Genomic DNA, 18,549 nt, shown 5'->3' with positions numbered 1-18,549 from the left:
ATTTCTGATTTCCTGAGATTTCTGATTTCCTGAGATCTTGGCATATTTTCATTTTTAATTTTTTAAAACAGAATACTATAAGAGGTTAGTGCATGCCATCTAGTGGTATAACATTGTTAACTCACAATGAGATTAAAGTAAAATCACCTTCAATTAGCTGAAATCCTGATGATTTACATAAATGCATTCATGCATTTTTCTTGGCATAATAGGAGGCAGTTTAACTGTATTTTTTTCTGGAACATTTGTTTTTGACTTAGCCACTGCCCCTCCAAAAAAACCTGTACTTAAAAGTATTTAGTTAAACAAACAAATAAAAATATCTATAGTAATAGTACTCAATACTTGAAAGTACCAAGGAAGTAATGAATTCCACAAAGTATGGCTGGCCAACTACTCCACTTGTATAGCAGAAAAATAGCAGCATTTAGTAGGTTTGTAAATATTGATTCTAATAGTTTCACTAAATCAATTCAATGAATACCAATCTTACTGAATTAATTCAAACCTCTACAACAATACTGTTTAAGTTGCAGATTTTTCAATATATGAATCAATTTGAATCCTTGCGACTGACAAATTGAATCAATGCGACAACTATATACAAAGTATAGTTTTGAAACTCCCATCTGAACATTCAATTACAGTGGAGGTACGCATCTGAGATCATCTTTTCTATAGTGTATTTGCTCTCTGCCTGGGGACTCTTTAGCTTAAATTGCATAAATTAATTGACAGTAAATGAATGCTTCATCATAATAATATATTTTAAAATTTAATATTTTAATATTTTAAAAATAAAAATGCAAAACCCTTTTGGTCATTTTAATACCATAAAAATACCAGCAACATCACTTGCAAGAGGACTCAGATTAACACTTTTAAAGTGTAAAATCTAAGAATATTTTGATATCAGTAACCTCATTTTTTTTCAATATTGAGCAAAGTGTTTAAAATAGAAATGTTAGCTACATCAATACAGAATGAAATGGAAGGTCTGCCTATATGTATGTTGGTATATATGTATGTATTTATTTGCTTGTTTATTTTTTTTGTGTATTTAATTTCTACATGCCCCATCTCACCTAAATAATCCTGGGCATCTTACAGCATGTAATAAAATAATATAAATACATAAATAAAAGCACAAACAAAGAGGTTAAAACTTCCAAGTAAAGATAAAGCTCAATGTACAAAATTCAAAGGTCTAGGAGGTTAACAAGGGAATGGGAGTGTTCTCAGGCCACCAGCCATCCCCAGGACTGCATCATACTTTTAGACCCTCAAGCTTATTGGTAAAGATCGATCTTAACACTTTTTTTGGAAAATTGGAAGAGTGGAGGCTTGCCTCACCTCTGGGAATAGCATGTTTCATAAGCAGGGGTCCCCAACCCCCAGGTTACAGACGGGTACCGGTTTGTGTACTGTTATGAACTAGGCAGCACAACTGGAGATGAGCTATGGGTGAGCAAAACTGTGCATGTGTGGAATCTAGGTTGTGTTTTCCTTCCCCTCCTCCTCAGTCCCCTGAAAAATTGTCTTCCACGAAACTGGTTCCTCGTATCAAAAAGATTGGGAATTGCTGCTATAGGGTATGAAATGGGGGATTAAAAACCCTTGGTTTAAAAAAATAAAATATCTTCAAAAGAGGAAAAAACAGGCACAGCTCCAGTGCTTACCATGACATCCTGGTCCATCCTCTCCCTATTAAATCTGACTTCTTCCAACTGCAGTTTAGTTTCTTCCAGAAACTTGCTCTTGCTTTCCATCTCTTGCTTGAGAGCCAGTTTTTCATGTTGGGCCTTGATAATATAGTCTTCCTGTTCTTCCTTCAATTTCATCAATTGCTTCAGTTTTTCCTCCTCCTCTGCCAGCAATCTAACAAAGTTATACAGGATTTTAATTCATTCTCATTCTGTAAGTGATTTAGTGTCTAAAGTTTGGGTTAGTCCCATGATTCATAAGCATCGCATAATACTTTGAAGGAAATTAGTAATTCTGCTCTGCAAAAGGAACAGATTGTCTCCTCTCTGGGAATGGTCGCTTATGGTGTCATAAAGTGAGTGAGAAAGAATTTGTTGGGAATTCTCTTTTTAAAGAATTCACATCTACTTCTTCTCTGGTCTTTCTCTGTATCATCTTGCACCATCTTATCCTGCTATTTATTTCAAATGAGCAGTTTCTCTGTGGTGGTACCCATGTTTAAAGGTCAAGGTTTCCCTCGTGCATATGTTCTACTCGTTCCTGACTCTAGGGGCCGGTACTCATCTCCATTTCAAAGCCGAAGAGCCAGTGCTGTCCGAAGACGTCTCCGTGGTCATTTGGCCAGCATGACTGTGTCGAAGGCACAAGGAACGCTGTTACCTTCCGACCAAAGGTGGGTCCTATTTTTTCTACGTGCATTTTTTTTACATGCTTTCGAACTGCTAGGTTGGCAGAAGTTGGGACAAGTAACGGGAGCTCACTCCGTTACGCAGCACTAGGGATTCGAACTACTGAACTGCCGACCTTTCTGGTTGACAAGCTCAGCGTCTTAGCCACTGTATCCCTGTTTACACCCACGTTTACATCCTGACCAGAGGTGGGTTTCTGAACCAGTTCGTATCAGTTCGCTGTGTGCACACTTTGCGCCAGAGAACCAGAGATGTGTAAGGCTGGGTCATTGCTGGTTCTGCGATCCAGGCCTGAATTCTACTACCGGTTCAGCTGAACAAGCTAAACCGGCAGCAACCCACCTCTGATCCTGACATTTGGGAGATGACCGTGTTTTAGCACTCTTGAAGACCCACCTTTTCATTCAGGCTTTTCCTGTGAAAAGTAGCTTACTCTCTTCTTATGTTTTGTTACATATCTTTTACACCTAATGTTTTTATTTATTATAATTTCATTTGCTAATATTTCAATGTTTTTCCTTCACTTTAATTAGGTACATAAATATATATTGCCTTTGAGGTATTTCAAAGTAGGAATATCGTAAAAATAGATTCAATACTTAGTCAGAATTATGTCATCAAAATTATTTCTTATTTGCTTTTCTTATTAACCCAATTTTTCCCAGGTTACAATACATCAGTGCTATTCAGCAAATGCTACCTGGCCTGTTCATATCTCACAGCCCCTTCATCTTGACGAGCTTTAATCTCCTGTTGCAGAGCATCTTGGAGTCGTTCCTGCATGTCTTCCAGTTCTGCGATGCGCTTGCGCTGACGTTCTGCCTCTGCCTCCTTCAGAACCATCTCTGCTTGCATGGAAGCCCGAGCCTGCAGGTAGGTGAAGTAAAGGCAGTCAGCAGCCAAAATGTATCCTGGCTAACAGCATGGGGCTGAAAACAGCCTAGTGCTCAGCTGTAGTTGGTGAAGTTGGTAACTAGTAAAGTCTCTTGTTTTATCTGGACACCAGCAATGTTATTATTTTCCATATATAACCCACACTCACCCATTAATCTGCCACATTTTAGGTTATTAGATTATAACGGTGGGTGGAATGATGAATCCACCAGATATACATCACTAATGATGATACATATAAAAAAAAATTAAACAGATCATCATGGCTGCAAATATATCATTTGGGGAAAAATTAAAATGTTATTATGAGTTATAAACAATTTTGATTTTAAAAAAGAATTATGTGCTATCAAGTTCATGTTGACTCTTAATGATTATGTAATTACATCTTCTGCCGGAATTGTTTTATAACAGTTATAAGACCATTAAGTCATAGAAATCAGTAAAAGTATTCAAACAAACCATTAAAAACAGCAACTGATGAGATCATAAGAATGTTTAAGTGAGTAAGTAGGTTTCTAAAGCTGAGTGTAAAAACTCCGCAAAGGTGCCCAACCTAAGCTCTACTAGAGGTTTATTGTACAAAAGAATGGCCACCTACACTCAACAACTGGTTCAATAATAGCATTCAGGAGAACAATTAGGAGAGTATGTTTTTACAGTGAAAAGGCCTAAGAAGCTTACATAGAAATTGGGGGTTCCTTAATAGAGTTGGAAGGGACCTTGGAGGTCTTCTAGTACAACCCCCTACCCAGGCAGGCAACCCCACACCACCCCAGACAAATGGTTATCCAACATCTTCTTAAAAATTTTCATTGTTGGAGCATTCAGAACTTCTGGAGGCAAGTTGTTCCACTGATTAATTGTTCTAACACTCAGGAATTTTTTCCTCAGTTCTAAGTTGCTTCTCTCCTTGATTAGTTTCCACCCATTGCTTCTTCTCCTACCCTCAGGTGCTTTGGAGAATAGCTTGACTCCCTCTTCTTTGCGGCAGCCCCTGAGATATTGGAACACGGCTATCATGTCACACCTAGTCCTTCTTTTCATTAAATTAGACATATCCAGTTCCTGCAACCATTCTTCATATTTTTTGGCCTCTGGTTCCCTAATCATCTATGTTGCTCTTCTCTGCACTCTTTCAGTAATACATCCTTGAAAATGACTGAGCAGCAAATCAGCTACAAATGCACCATCTTCAATTTTTAATCCCAGTAAGAGACCCCCTAAATATAGTCATAGAATTCTGATATAGCTGCAGCCCCTTTAAAGCTACAAGGCAAAACTATAGATTGCAGTGTGCAGTAACTGAATTTAGACCTTGTGGCAAAGTTATCTTTACCCAAGAAAATCTGCAATAATAAGCCAGTCAAAACTGACGGAGGATGCTCTTATTCATTGAGGTTCCTTGAGCCTCTAGTGCTAAAGCTGAATCTATACACCTATTTGTGCAAATGATATAGCATTACCTAAAACAGGTAAATCACTCAATCCTAGATCAAAGAACTTTAATTAAGTGTAAGATTTAAAGCACCCCTTGAGAAGCTCAACAGAGTTTATAGTGCATTATTTCCTCCATTTCTTGTTTCCCAAACCAGCAATTCTATGTGGTAGGTTGAATGAAAGCAAATGACTTCTTAGTCCCACATTTAGAACACAAGGTTATGCTGGCATTTAAGGCTTTTGCATTACCCTTTTTGGCAGATAGAGGTCACTGTTATCTTAAATTGGATGACACGATTGTTCAGAATGTTCTACTGTACAAATTTAACATTCTTTTCTGCTACTGTTCATTTCATAGAGAGTCAGAATACTACCTGATGCACTGCAATTCCTTTTAGAGTTTTGTCTGCATTAAAAATGTCAAGAGTATGCCACAGGCAACAGGAAGTAGAAAGTTCCATATTTATAGTGAACCTATCCATGAAGGCAAGCAGTTTACCAGTTCACCGTGTTATTAAGAAGCATGTTACAACCTGTACAGTAATAAACCATAAATGTTTAGTCTGCTTCCTTAGGCCTACATAAGAAACTGGCTGAGATTGTATATCCTCCCCTTCACTACATCCTGTGTGATCATACTTTGCCCATTATTTGCCCGTTACTTCTCCCTCCCCCCTTTTATTCTTGATCTAATGGGCAAATAATGCCCTTAGCTATTTAGGGATATCATAAGAAAGCCATGTTTACAGTTATTAGCCAATTAAATCATAATGTTCAACTTTAGTTTAGTAAGGCAAACTTCCATTACTGTTTGCATTTCAAATAGTTGCATGCTAACACAACCAGAAAGTTTATTCTAAATGTTCCCAAGAACATGATTTACGTGAGAAGAAGCTGTGGAACAGAGCAAGCCATTCAAAAAATGGCTTAAGATTCTAGTCATTTCTGTTTCATTGATTGACATAATATCTTTAACAGGCTAGGGATCTCCCAGGGTCTGCTTTGAACATGCACACCTGTTCTGCTTCCTGGAGCTGAATTTCCAACATCTTCTGCATCTCCTCATGTTGCTGCTGGCGCCGTTGCTCTTCTTCCTGGAGTAAAAGTTCTGCTTGCTTCTGAGCCTCCTTGAGCAGCTCCAGTTCCTGCAGCTTGCGCTCCTTTTCTTCCTGAAGCTGCTTCAAGCGTTGCATTTCCTCTTCCTTGGCAGCCTTCTTTCGTTCCCGCTGCTCCCGCTGCTCCCTCCTCTTTTGCTTTAAGTCCTTGTGCAGAGACTTCTTACCTTCTGCTTGGAGACGGATTGCCATCTGGATGGCTGCCAAGGGAACAGAAGCATCAGCAGGGCTGCAACCTTTTGCTTTCTCGGTCATAGACATTAAGGAACACCGTTTGCCTCAGAATATAAAATCAGTCAATCACAAGTTTTAGATCAATATGCAGCAATTTGCCAAAACAGATTCCAGAGCTGCAAAAGTGGCAACTGTGAATAGACAAGTTTACACAACTCAATGTAGTTTGGGAGATATTTCTTTTTTTTTTTAGCTTGTATTAATTTTTATTGTTGTGACAGTTTTTGATAGAATCACTGTAATTTCTTTTAATGATTTCACAATTCTACTGTGGAACAGTCTTCCCAAGGAAACTTTATTTCAAATTGAGGCAAAAACGGCTACTTGATACTTGTTTAATTTGGGGTCTCCACAAGGACCTCTATAAAGATCTCCAAAAGAACATTGTTAAAAGAACCTGCGCTCAAATCCAAAACTAGTTCCCACACTGACACTAAATCTAAAGTAGAGATGCTTTTTAACTTTTGATAAATCTGATTAAGTTCAGTCATGCTCTACAAGAAGATGGCCAGTCCATAAAGAAGTCTGCCTAAAAAATGAGAGACTTGTTATTAAGCAGTTCAACGTATTCGTCTCAGATCATCTCAAGGGAGAACTGGCATGCAGCATGGCAAAGCACCATGAGAATGCTCACCCAATGTCCACTCCTGTCTTTGCTTGGTATCTGAGGCACTCATTTCATAGGTCCGTGAAGACGTTTTCACACAGAACATGCAACGTTTCCCATCTTTATCAGGCAAAATCTTTGAATCAGAAAAGGAGAGAAATGTAAAAATTAGCTCTATAATCTCAAGTGTAACAGGGGAGACTTCAGTATTAGTAAGCAGAAAATCTGTTGCTTCCAACCTAGTTGGAGATGGTCCCCTTTCCTATGTCATCTCCCAAGTTAAGAACAACTACATTCCTATTACGATTTTGCTGACAGGCCACACAAATGGCTTTTTTTTAGCTCATTGGGACAACTTTAAGCATATTAACATCACCATATTAATCTCCTAATGACTGAAGTGATACTCTTGTTTATCACAGGGAAATTGGGAAAACCTTACAAAATGATCTTTCTCAATTCAAATTCCTGTTTGAATCCTCTTTGTTTTCTAGTGGAAAATTTGCCCCTCATTTCTCCACCTTTACATAAATAGACCTGAGTCCATATTCAATTCCTATTTCTTGTCAATCTCTTAATTCTAGCCAGAATAAAAGACATGAGACAATAATATGCTGATAAGCAAATACTTTTTTTTCAGAACTGAGAGTTTCACAGAAATGCAAATTGCATTTGGAGGGGGGTTAGCTAAATTGGTTTATTACAGTAAGGAAGGTGACCTAGGCAGAAATGTTCAAGAACTGTTACCTAGAAAATAGGAACTGAAACATTTTTTAACAAGAGCAAAGATGTAACATTTAGAAGTCACTCAAAGAAAAGCATCCCTAATTTGCTTGAATATTTGAAAGGGAAGAAAGTGCAACACAATCAGGCTTCCATAATTCTTTTGTTATAACTAATTCAATAAAAGTAGTTTAACCTTCATGTGAAGTCATTTTCTGGTCTGGTCTACCTGATGAGGCTGACAGGTAAAGCAAACCATTGAGATCCTTGTGGCCTAGAGATCTCTGCGGGCACGCGAGCCATTGCTCCAACTCAGCTCCACTGCACATGCATGTGTGCCGCCCGCCAGCCAGCTGATTTTCGGGTCTCTGCCGTGCATGCTCACGGGTGGGGCGCATGTGGGAGACATGCACATGCATGGGGGTGGGCAGGGGGGGCCGTGCACATGCATGGGGCAGCAGCACCCCCCTGCGGCCCGTTTTTTGTCCCAGAAGACTGCAGGGAGGCCTTCTAGGCCCAAAATGGGGTGGGGGGGTGCATGAATCACGGGGGGAGCACGGAGGGTTGCACACACATGTGCAGGGTGTAGGGATGTTGTGCATGCATTGCATTATGGGTGCGGACACGATGATAAGAAGGTTAGCCATCACTGAGCTAGGATGATGATAGGAGCTTACTCCATCATGAAACACTCTGGTCTCAAACCTGCACTGTTGGCTTTCCAGTTTAGAAATCCAGCATCTTAACTGCTAAGCCACTGCATGGGCCAACTGGTATACATTTATGTACTCTGTAAATGTTGATATAATTGATAATCTAGATTGCCTTAAGACGTTTTGAAGAGCTAAACCAAAGTGAAGGAAAAAAATACCACCAAGCTGCATGAGATTTTGGCCTTCAATCATTACTGATATCTCTGCTTATAGGAAAAGAGAATCACTGCTTATTTTTTCCTTTCAGTAAAAGCAATTGCTGTTTAGAGTAGAGTGGAAGAAAGTTGTTGTGAGGAGAAAGTTTGTGCAGTTTAGGGAACAAAATGGTTTTTTTAAAACTATTGAAAATATAAATCTTGTACTTGTTAGAAATGCAGAACTAATGGAAATTTACATTTTGACTTTCATATATTGTACTATCTTCAAGATAGGAGAAGACCTGGAGAGCATCACATTCAAACATGCCTTAAAGCTGGAAGAGAAACCATCATTCCTCACATTCATGTAAGGAACCAATTACTTACTTGCTTCAGGCAAACATACATTACTAATCTCTTAATAAAACAGCATACTATACTTGTGATCATGAGAAGTATAAAAGGCCAACATGCTCTTTTGCAATAAAAATGTCCAATTACCTCCACACATGAATTTCTGTCCAAACAAATGCTCCCTTTCTTTTCTTTACGTTCTTCACTCACATAGTATGCGAGATCACTGGGCTTCAGGGTAAACCATCGCTCACACCAGTTTCTTCTTAGGTGGCCTTTCTTCCACAGATAGCCCTGTAGTGGGAATGAAAAGGAAAAGCACACACACTATAATCAAAGATTTATACAACAGCTCTTTACAAAAGACCATTTAACAAAAAAAATCTGTCACAAAAAGGGTCCAAATCACATCCAGGGCACATCCATAGTGTAGGCTGGTTGTGAACTATGCAATTTAACATATGACCAAGCAACTATCTGGATACTATGCAGCACATGACAATGCAAGGCTTCTTAAGTAGTGCTTGTCCTGTTCCATTGAGAAGCAAAATCCTTCAGTAGCAAATTGGATTACAAAGAATCAAGCTGGTTCCACATTTGGATATTCCTCTTTGTTAACCATTCTTCATGAATGAAGAAAATCAATACAGTTGCTGAAAGGTAAAACCAACCCCCACCCACTCACCTAGATTAATTTCTGTACATTCTGAGTTTTACATAGAAGCCTGTTCAGAAGAGAGATCCACTATTTGTAGCCCAAATTGTTTCAGTCTGTTCTACCACTATATTTTCCTGTATATGTAAGAACAGCCTATTTAACTACTTACGATATTTCTGCATACTGTATGTTGGAATAGAACAGCAAACCATCTAAACAATCAATACTTTATAGTAGTTCTGAAGTGATAAATGAAAGTGGGGGAAATAAAATGTCAACACCTTGCATGGGATTTTGTGTTGCAGTCTTGGTTGTTTCTGTATGTGCCATATATTGATTCTCCTGTATCCTGGTTTGCTCCTGCTCACATGATTTGTGGCTATCAGGAATACTGACTCGCATTCCTGAGGATACCTCTAAAAGGGAGATAGGGGCATAGGCAGAAATCCTGGAAACTAGGCAGTGGAGGAGATAAGAGGTGGGAAAAATACTCAGATTGAACAACCAAGAAGCAGATGTAGAAAGAGATAAAGATCTTAGAGAGGAAGATGGGAGTCAAGTCAAAAAAAAAAAAGGATAGCAATTAAAGTATTGAAGAGGGCAAGAGATGACAGATAGATAACACAGGTCTGCAAAAAAAAAATTTTTGAGAACTGTTTTGGTTATTCCATGTAATCTTTATGTTTTTTGGTGTGCTGAATCTGAAAATGACCTCCATTTTGTCATAGGACATCATGTTTCCTGACAATTTACCGTATTTTCACCCATATAACCCGCGGGTTATATGCGGTTTTTACATGCACAGCGCCCCCCTGCGGGTTATATGCGTGGGCGGGGTATACAGAAAATATTTTACACGATCGGAGGCTTACACGATCGGAGGCTTGCTTCTTTCTCCGTTTCTTCCCCCACCCCGATCTCAGCTGTTTCCTTCTCCTCCGTTCCTTTCCTCTTCCCCAGCGTGCGCAGGGTTCTTTCTCCGTTTCTTCCCCCACCCCGATCTCAGCTGTTTCCTTCTCCTTCGTTCCTTTCCTCTTCCCCAGCGTGCGCAGGCTTCTTTCTCCGTTTCTTCCCCCACCCCGATCTCAGCTGTTTCCTTCTCCTTCGTTCCTTTCCTCTTCCCCAGCGTGCGCAGGCTTCTTTCTCCGTTTCTTCCCCCACCCCGATCTCAGCTGTTTCCTTCTCCTTCGTTCCTTTCCTCTTCCCCAGCGTGCGCAGGCTTCTTTCTTTCTCCGTTTCTTCCCCCCCCATCTCAGCTGTTTCCCTTCTCTTTTACTCGCCGCGGGTTATATGCGTGTGCGGGTTATCTGCGTGTGCGGGTTATCTGCGTGGGCGGGTTATATGCGTGGGCGGGGTATACGGGAAACACTTTACACGATCCAGAAAACCCGCGGGTTATATGCGTGTGCGGGTTATCTGCGTGGGCGGGTTATATGGGTGAAAATACGGTAGGTAACTATGTTAAATAAGGCAATACCTCAAAATAAATGGAAATAGACTTATACAATTAAAGTTTTATTACAATATTTTCATGAAAATCCTTTTTTGAACTGAAATGAGCTCATCTATACACACTAAACTCGATTCTTCTTCTTTGTGAGGCTCCTATTGATGCATATATGCTTGTGAGTAGCATCTGGAATGTCTCTCTGAAGCCTCCAACAGTAGTCTGCCATCATTGTAATGCTCTATTTTCCCTGGTATGTCCTTTCCTTCTCTTTAATGTCTTGGTGGAATCGTTCACCTTGTTCCTCACTCACAGCTCCCAAATTTTCAGGAAAGTAGTCAAGGTGGGACTGGAGGAAATGCACTTTCAAACTCATCAGGCAACCTAAAGCTTGAAATGCTTTCAGCATTCTTCCGACGATGTTTTTGTAGTGAGGATCTTTGTTATTGCCTAAAAATTTATGTACGACTTCTTTAAATGCAATCCACCCTTCTTTTTGAGAATCCGTCATGGTATTGACAAACTCTTGATCAACTATAAGCCTTCAAATGTCTGGTCCAACGAACACACCTTCCTTCAATTTTGCTTCCGACAGGCATGGAAACTTGGTGACCAAGTATTTGAAGCATTCTCCATCTCTTGGAAGTGATTTTACGATTTGCTTCATCAATCCCAATTTTATGTGGCGAGGTAGTAGAAGAACTTTATGGGAAGGTACCAAAGTTTCTCAGAGGACATTTTTTCACTGACTGTTAGCACCCTCGGCTGCCAACTCTTCTTGGTCCAGTGATTTAGTCGGTCTCGACTGTCCCATAGACACAGAAAACAAGGGTATTTGGTATACCCATCTTGTTGCCCTAGCAGCATGCACAAGACCTTCAAGTCCCCACACTTGCCAACCATGGTCTTCAGATTTAAGTTTACGAAGAACCAATTTCAAGTTCTCATAGGTTTCCTTCAAGTGTACGGAATGACCTACAGGTATGGAAGCGTAAAAACCATTGTGGGGTAAAACTGCTTTGAGACTTCTTTTTGAAGAATCTATAAAAAGACGCCATTGTTCTGAATCATATTGGATTTTAAATTGACCCATCAGACCTTCGACATTGATGCAATAAACCAACTTGTCTTCCTGGGCGAAGTAAGGAATGAACTCCTTTTCATGATGTCTGAACCATGAAGATGACACTCCTGGCAACAATAAATTCCTGCTTTTCAGCCTTGATCCGAGTAACTCAGCAGCATCTTTGGGAAGATTCAAGTCTCTTACCAAATGATTCATCTCCTCCTGAGAAAACAATTTTGGTCTTGTATCATCTTCAAAGTCAGAACTTGATTCATCATCTGGTTCAGGTGTCAGAGCTAGGTATCTCTTCCAAGGTAGCAGGGGGCTTAGGTACTGGTATATCTATGCCATGGGGGAATGGGACGAATTATTGAGTGAAGATTGGGGTATGAAATGGAATGCTTCCTTTTGGAATTAAACCCATTCACATTACATGAATAAAAGTAACAGTCATCACTATGGTTCTTTTGCTCTCGCCATACCATAGGAATCTGATAATGGAAATATTTTTTGTTACCCTTGAACCAGTTTCAGAGGTCCTCAACACACTGTTTGCACACTTTATGAGGCGCCCAAACTTTACCTTGATCTCCAATTTTTAGTCCAAAGTATGCAAAGTATACTAAGTCTGTAATATTCTGCTGTTGCTTCAACACTGTATATTCACCACAGATGAAACAGAAACTGTCTGGCGAATTAATACACTTTTGCAGAGCCATAACATAATGGTTGAAGAATGTCATGAATTGTGATGAAAAAGTATGAACAGCCTAGAACCAAGAACTTGATAATGATTCGTGCACAAGTGTGGCATGCAGGAGAGAGCAGCTCTGTGTCTGTACACGAGACGTCACAGTGCTGGCCACGCCCCCTGCACTGACCGGAGATGCTGCTATCTGCCCTGTGTCTCCCTCCCACTGGATTCTTTAGGAAAGATTAACCCCTTCTACTATTAGAAGCACAGACTTAAAACTTGCTTAGCAAGTTTTTAGTATATATTGCTGACCATCAGATTTACAGTGCTATATTTTTTTTATGTAACTCAGGCAAACCCTTTAAGGTTTTTTTGGCATTTTATATCTTAAATGCACTTATTTGAATTACTTAATAGTAATTTGGACTTTAAATTTGGTTAAAAACCCATAATATAAAAAAAATACCAAAAATTTTTAAAAAAATGATAAATTTGAAGACAATTTTGCATGTTGTGGCAAATCATGACATCTAGGAGTTTTTTCAATATTTTATTTGTTTTCAGCACACCAAAATACATGGAAATTAGATGAAAATAATCAAACAGCTTTTTAGTCGCAGACCTGTGAATTTTTAATTTTTGGTGTTGTTTTGATATGCTTCTCTTTTCCTCTCTTGTTCCTTTTTTTTTTTTTTTTTTGGTAGGTAGGTGACATGACTAGAAGTTAGATAGGATAAAAAGAAATTTTTTTAACAAAGGATACATGATTAAAAGTTAGAATAAGAGATAGAAATAAGAGAAAAGGGGAATATTAGTGTACACACTTTTATATAATAAAATAAGAGCAATAAGAGAAAACATGGAATCAAATAATGACACATTGCAACTTTATATAAATATGTATTACCATTAGAAATATATGTTGGTTGAAAGTAATAATTATGACTAATGCTATTAGTTTTATTTGTATTAGAATGTATGATACCCAGGTGCCATACTATTCATGCATTGATATGCTTGTAAAAAATAATAATAATAAACTATTTTTAAAAAGGAATGCTGACTCACTTTCCTTCCTCTTTGTGCAGAGATGCTGGCGGCAAGGTGGAGGATTGATGATCTCAATCATCCCCAAATTAAAATCCTCAAATCAAAACTCAAAATCCACATCCTTTCAAAGTGTCTTAAACCATTGGAGAGGGTCTTAGGGTTCAGTTACATGCACCAGATAAGCCTTTTTGAAAATAGGAGCAGGAACAAATCCAAAGCTGTGAACAAACTTTATTTCCTGACTGTGAGCCAAACAGGAACAGATAAGGGTGGTGCATCATGCTATTTAACTACTGGCACAATGAGAAAAGCGTGTATGGCTAATTGAACAATCAGAGTGCTTTCCGCTGCAATAACGGTCACAAAGGGAGAGCGAGGTGCTCTCTTGGAAGCCAGCTCCACCACCAGCTCCAGTCTTCTCTTCCTCGTGATTTTTTTTTTCTGCTGATGAGATGTAAGAGGCTGCACATAATCAAAGCAGATTCACTGGTCTCACTAAGCGTTTCACTTTTCTTTTACAGGTAATCTTCAATGTCTGACTCCAATTGAGGCCAAAATTTCTGTTGCTAAGGGAAACTTTTGTAAAGAGAGTTTTGCCCTTATTTTACGACTTTTCTTTCCACAGTTGTTAAGTGAATCACTTCAGATGTTAAGTTAGTAACACGATTGTTAAGTAAATCTAGATTTCCCATTGACTTTGCTTGTCAGAAGGTCACAAAGGGTGATCACATGACCCCAGGACTCTGCAACTGTCATAAATATGAGTTAGTTGCCAAGCATCTGAATTTTGATCATGAGACCATGGTGATGCTGCAATGGTCGTTAAGTGTGAAAAAGTCATAAGTTACTTCTTTCAGTGCTGTTGGCGCTTCGAACAGCCAATAAACGAATTGCGGGCCAAGGACTACCTGTTCTTGCTCATATTTTTCTTCTACCATTACTGTCATAAATTAACCAATTAACCCAATTATTAGCTATTCAATAGATAACCTGAATGCCCAGCAAATATTGAGGGACAAGGCAGTAAGGATTTTCCTAAAGAGAAAAGAAGTACCACCAAATCATAATTTTTCATCATCCCAGCCAGATGCTTAACAGAAGTACAAGGATATAAAATAGCTTAGTGTCTCATTTTAAATCTCATAATACAGGAAATATAGTAGTCATGATTGATACGGTGCCTTCAATGGCCTTACTCTTAGGTTGGTAGTGCCGTAGTTCATTTTTTATCTACTTATTAAAGCCATTTTTCAATTCTTCTAATTAAGAGATAATTCTTTACCTGTTTAAGCACATCCCCAATGATCTCTTGGTAAACCTCTTCAATGGCCATGCTAATGGGCTCGCGCTCAATTCCACGCAGTAATCTGCCAGAGTTTACCAAATCAAGAAATTGCCAAACTATCAAACCATTCTGTTGCTGGGTCTCTTGGGAAAAATAGTCATCTAATTCCCCACTATTAAGCTCAATGCTCATAGCTGTACATATCTTCTTCAAGAGGTATTCCACCTGAAAAAAATGAGTGACATCAGGATAAAACAAACATCTCATCTCTGGAACAATATAATCCTTTTACATTCATATAGATTTTCTCTTTCTCAAGTAACATGATGATGGAACATGGGCAGGCTAAAATGGTATAGTGGTTAAGGTGTTGAACTGGCAAGAGGGAAGTCAGGTTCAAAACCACTCTCAGATACTTCAATGGGTGTCAAATGTCAAGTGTCAAGCCCAAAGTAACAGTATTATCAGTACATAACCAAGAAAAGAGGATTTACAAAGAGTCTTTTTAATGGCATAAAATGAAGTAAATGGGTTACAGAGGGATAGGAAGTAGATATGTATACCAACCTGCATTTATTAATGGGTATAGATTGGAATTTGAATATCCTTTATTGGCCAAGAGTGATTGGACACAAAAGGAACTTGCCTCACTAAACATTCATTCAGCAGCTATTCAAATACACAACTGAACATTCAACAAGAGCTGAACAAATGGTACTTAAACCTGGTCCTGGAAAATAGCACTCCTGTTTTCACATGATCAAAACATGGGTGAATGGCAGTCTGCTCGCATTTATAACCACAGGTGCATTTCAACTCTCCTCACCTGTCTATTTTCCCCTCCCTTCGATCTCTGCTCTCGGCCAACCATGCTGTCTTGTGCTCCACCGCCTCTCCCACCCTGCAACTCTATACATGGCCTCAAAAAGGCCTTACGAGGTCAGCAGCTGCCTCATGCAGGGCCAGGCTGGCTGCACCTTACCAGCATTGGGAGGAGGAAGACGGCAAAGATCAGCTACGGGTGGCAGTGCTGGTGGACAGCAGAGGCAATGGAATCCAGGGTGGCCAAAAATACAAAGATGGGGGGTGGGGGTGGGAGATAGGTGGGTGATGGGAATTGAAATGGAGGTGAGCATGGCATGGCAGGAAACTCAAGTCCTGGCCTAACAACTGCGACTGGGACTACAGAAACTGCAGTTGCTAAGCAGTGCAATATTTCACCTAATCACCATGCTCAATATCTTATAAATAAGTGATCATTTGAGGGGGGGAACGGACACCTAGTCTTTTCAATGGCTGCTCCAAATTCATGAAACATTTTTTTCTAGAATACTGGATGCAGAACCCAAATGAGTGTGAACATATCATGATGCATGTTTTGAAGGAATTATCATAACTCCATAACAAAGAAATGTGTATACATGATGCTTTTGTGTGACTCACTTTTAACAAGTGCCTATCTTTTGTACACTATTATTCAAACTTTGGGCATTTTAAATGCTCTGTTCTGCGTTTTGGTGTCATGGTTAAGCGAAGATGGCTCTGAGAAGCAAAGACCAAAGAACCAGTGAGTAGACCAGTTCTTCGGAACTTCCCCAGGTAAGGAGAAGGTAGGAAATTACCCACATGTGTTCTGGATAGTTACTCCTTGTAAGGACACTGTAGGAAAAGCAGTCTTCCATGGATTTGACTGCTGAGAGACCATAGGATTAGCCATCTTGTTTGCAACCATAGCAGCCCCTTTTAAAACACATTAAATTTGCAATGCTCACTTTTCCAACAGTTCTGCAGCTGTCTCTTGTCATCTTTCCATTTGGAAAAAAAAAGTTTGGCAGAGCTTTTAGATGCTTACTATTCAGTTAGCTGTATTTTTATACTGCGTTTCCAATCTCTAGCCAATCTCTTATTGAAGGAGAAGGTGGCTTGAAGTTTCATAAATTCAATTCTTAGTAACTGTCAATTGTGTGTGTTTGGTGTCTCCCCTCCCCACCACAATGCCCACCACAACCCCTCACCAGTACCTATACTGCAACTGCTCATGTTTGGTTTGATTTTTTGGAAAATGGACCCCCCCCCCAAAAAAAAGTACACATGTTGTAGAAATATATAGGTAGGGTGGGGAATCTACCAATCTAAAGGAGATATTGTTGCTTCAGGTATCTTGGAGTACATATCTTGGAGAAGGCACAGACAATGACATATTTTGATGGTTGAAGTGAGAACGCTGATAGGCTTGGTCAATATGCAGTTCTGTTCTACTCTGCATGGAATAGGAAATGGAAACAATGATATGTCGAAGTGCCTTAAAGTTCAGGATTTTTTTGCCACTGGTATTAATCCTACCCACTGACTTAGAAATGTCACATGTACACTGTGAAGATAGGGCTAACAGCTAAAAAGCTAAAAAAAATCCAAATCCTGCTCTTGTGGCCTTAAGAGTTTACTCAAGCACTAAGGAAGTCATGTGATTATTTGCCTTTTCCTTCTTTGAAGTGGCAGGTGCAGCCTATAACAGCAGACTACACAGATTGCACAAAGCTCCCTTTACTTTTGCCTGGGCTTCTTTTCCAGGCCAGTCTATGACTGGGAGAATGATTCCATATACACCATACAAAGACACCACAGAGCTGCATTCTTTACACTTTGCTCCCTTTCCAAATAGTACTACTTGGGCTTTAACTTCTTGCCTTATCCAGTGAATCTGTATTGTCAATCGCAACAACTTTAAGTTGTTTGGACTTCAACTCCCAGAATTTCCTAACATGCTGGATTTAGAATTCTGGGAGTTGAATCTACACATCTTAAAGTTGTTGAGGTTGAGAAACACTGAACACACAATTTCCCAAATGTATACATTATAAAAAGTGAATCACAACATTGAAAGAAACCATAGGGACCAGTGGTGGGTTCCGGATCCCGGCATCCACCATATGAATGCGCACAGCGCAGACGCATATGGGCGCAGCGCGTGCATGCGTCCTTGCCTTTTGCGATGCCTCCACAAGCCTCTGCGATGCTCCAGCTGCTCAGTGGAGCATTGCACAGGTGCCATGCGCTTCATGCACAGAAGCGCCAAAGAGCTTAAATACAGGGAAGGAGCTCGGGCAGGCGGGTGACACCTCCGGAGCACCATACCGAAACGGTACCGGGTGCTTTGGGCAGGCACGGTACACCCGTACAGGGCGTACCGCCTGCAACCCACCACTGATAGGGACCCTTTGCTCAGTGCAGGATCCACCACAGCATCTTTGATAGATGACCACGCTGTGTTTAAAGGTCTCTAGTGAAGCACAACTTGCCACTTCATGAGGCAGTCTGTTATGTTGGCTAGCAATCCATACAGTCAGGAAGTACTTTCTAATGTCTAACAACTTGTAATTTTAAGCACTGGTTCTAGACCCAACCTCCAGGCAATAGAATATAAATCAATTTCTTCTTTTGTGTGATAATATTTAAGATATTTGAAGAATGCTATAGTTTCAGTTTTGCTTTTTGTAGGTTACGTATTCCTAGTTCCTTTAACTACTCTTCATAGTGTTTGCTTTCCAAACTGTTTACCATTGTGACAGACCTCCTCTAAATATGTCTCTGTCCTTTCTGAACTGTGCACCCACAATAGAATCAGTAGTTTCTTTCGTTTCCTGTACTCTTAACAAAAGACTTTGGCCTCTCCAATCTTGATATGCTAAACTAGTTGCTTCACACCTCTTTGTGGATCAGAAAAAATAGAAATAGAAAA

General features: G+C 39.7%; 1 protein-coding gene across 1 annotated transcript in view; it reads right to left on the bottom strand.

Annotated features, from left to right (window-relative positions):
* The window catches only part of DEF6 (DEF6 guanine nucleotide exchange factor), a 65,292-nt gene that overhangs the window by 3,899 nt on the left and 42,844 nt on the right, over nt 1-18,549 (bottom strand). Inside the window, exons 4-9 of the mRNA XM_032217276.1 lie at nt 14,808-15,035; nt 8,758-8,904; nt 6,711-6,819; nt 5,744-6,042; nt 3,094-3,260; nt 1,680-1,878 (exon numbers count right to left, since the gene is read on the bottom strand). Coding sequence (XP_032073167.1) covers nt 1,680-1,878; nt 3,094-3,260; nt 5,744-6,042; nt 6,711-6,819; nt 8,758-8,904; nt 14,808-15,035 — 1,149 coding nt within the window. The remainder of the gene's footprint in view (nt 1-1,679; nt 1,879-3,093; nt 3,261-5,743; nt 6,043-6,710; nt 6,820-8,757; nt 8,905-14,807; nt 15,036-18,549) is intronic.

The sequence above is a fragment of the Thamnophis elegans genome, chromosome 5 (assembly GCF_009769535.1).
Source record: "Thamnophis elegans isolate rThaEle1 chromosome 5, rThaEle1.pri, whole genome shotgun sequence".
Classification (NCBI taxonomy): domain Eukaryota; kingdom Metazoa; phylum Chordata; class Lepidosauria; order Squamata; family Colubridae; genus Thamnophis; species Thamnophis elegans.
Note: the sequence above shows the minus strand (reverse complement) of the source record. Positions and strands in the feature narration are given on the sequence as shown.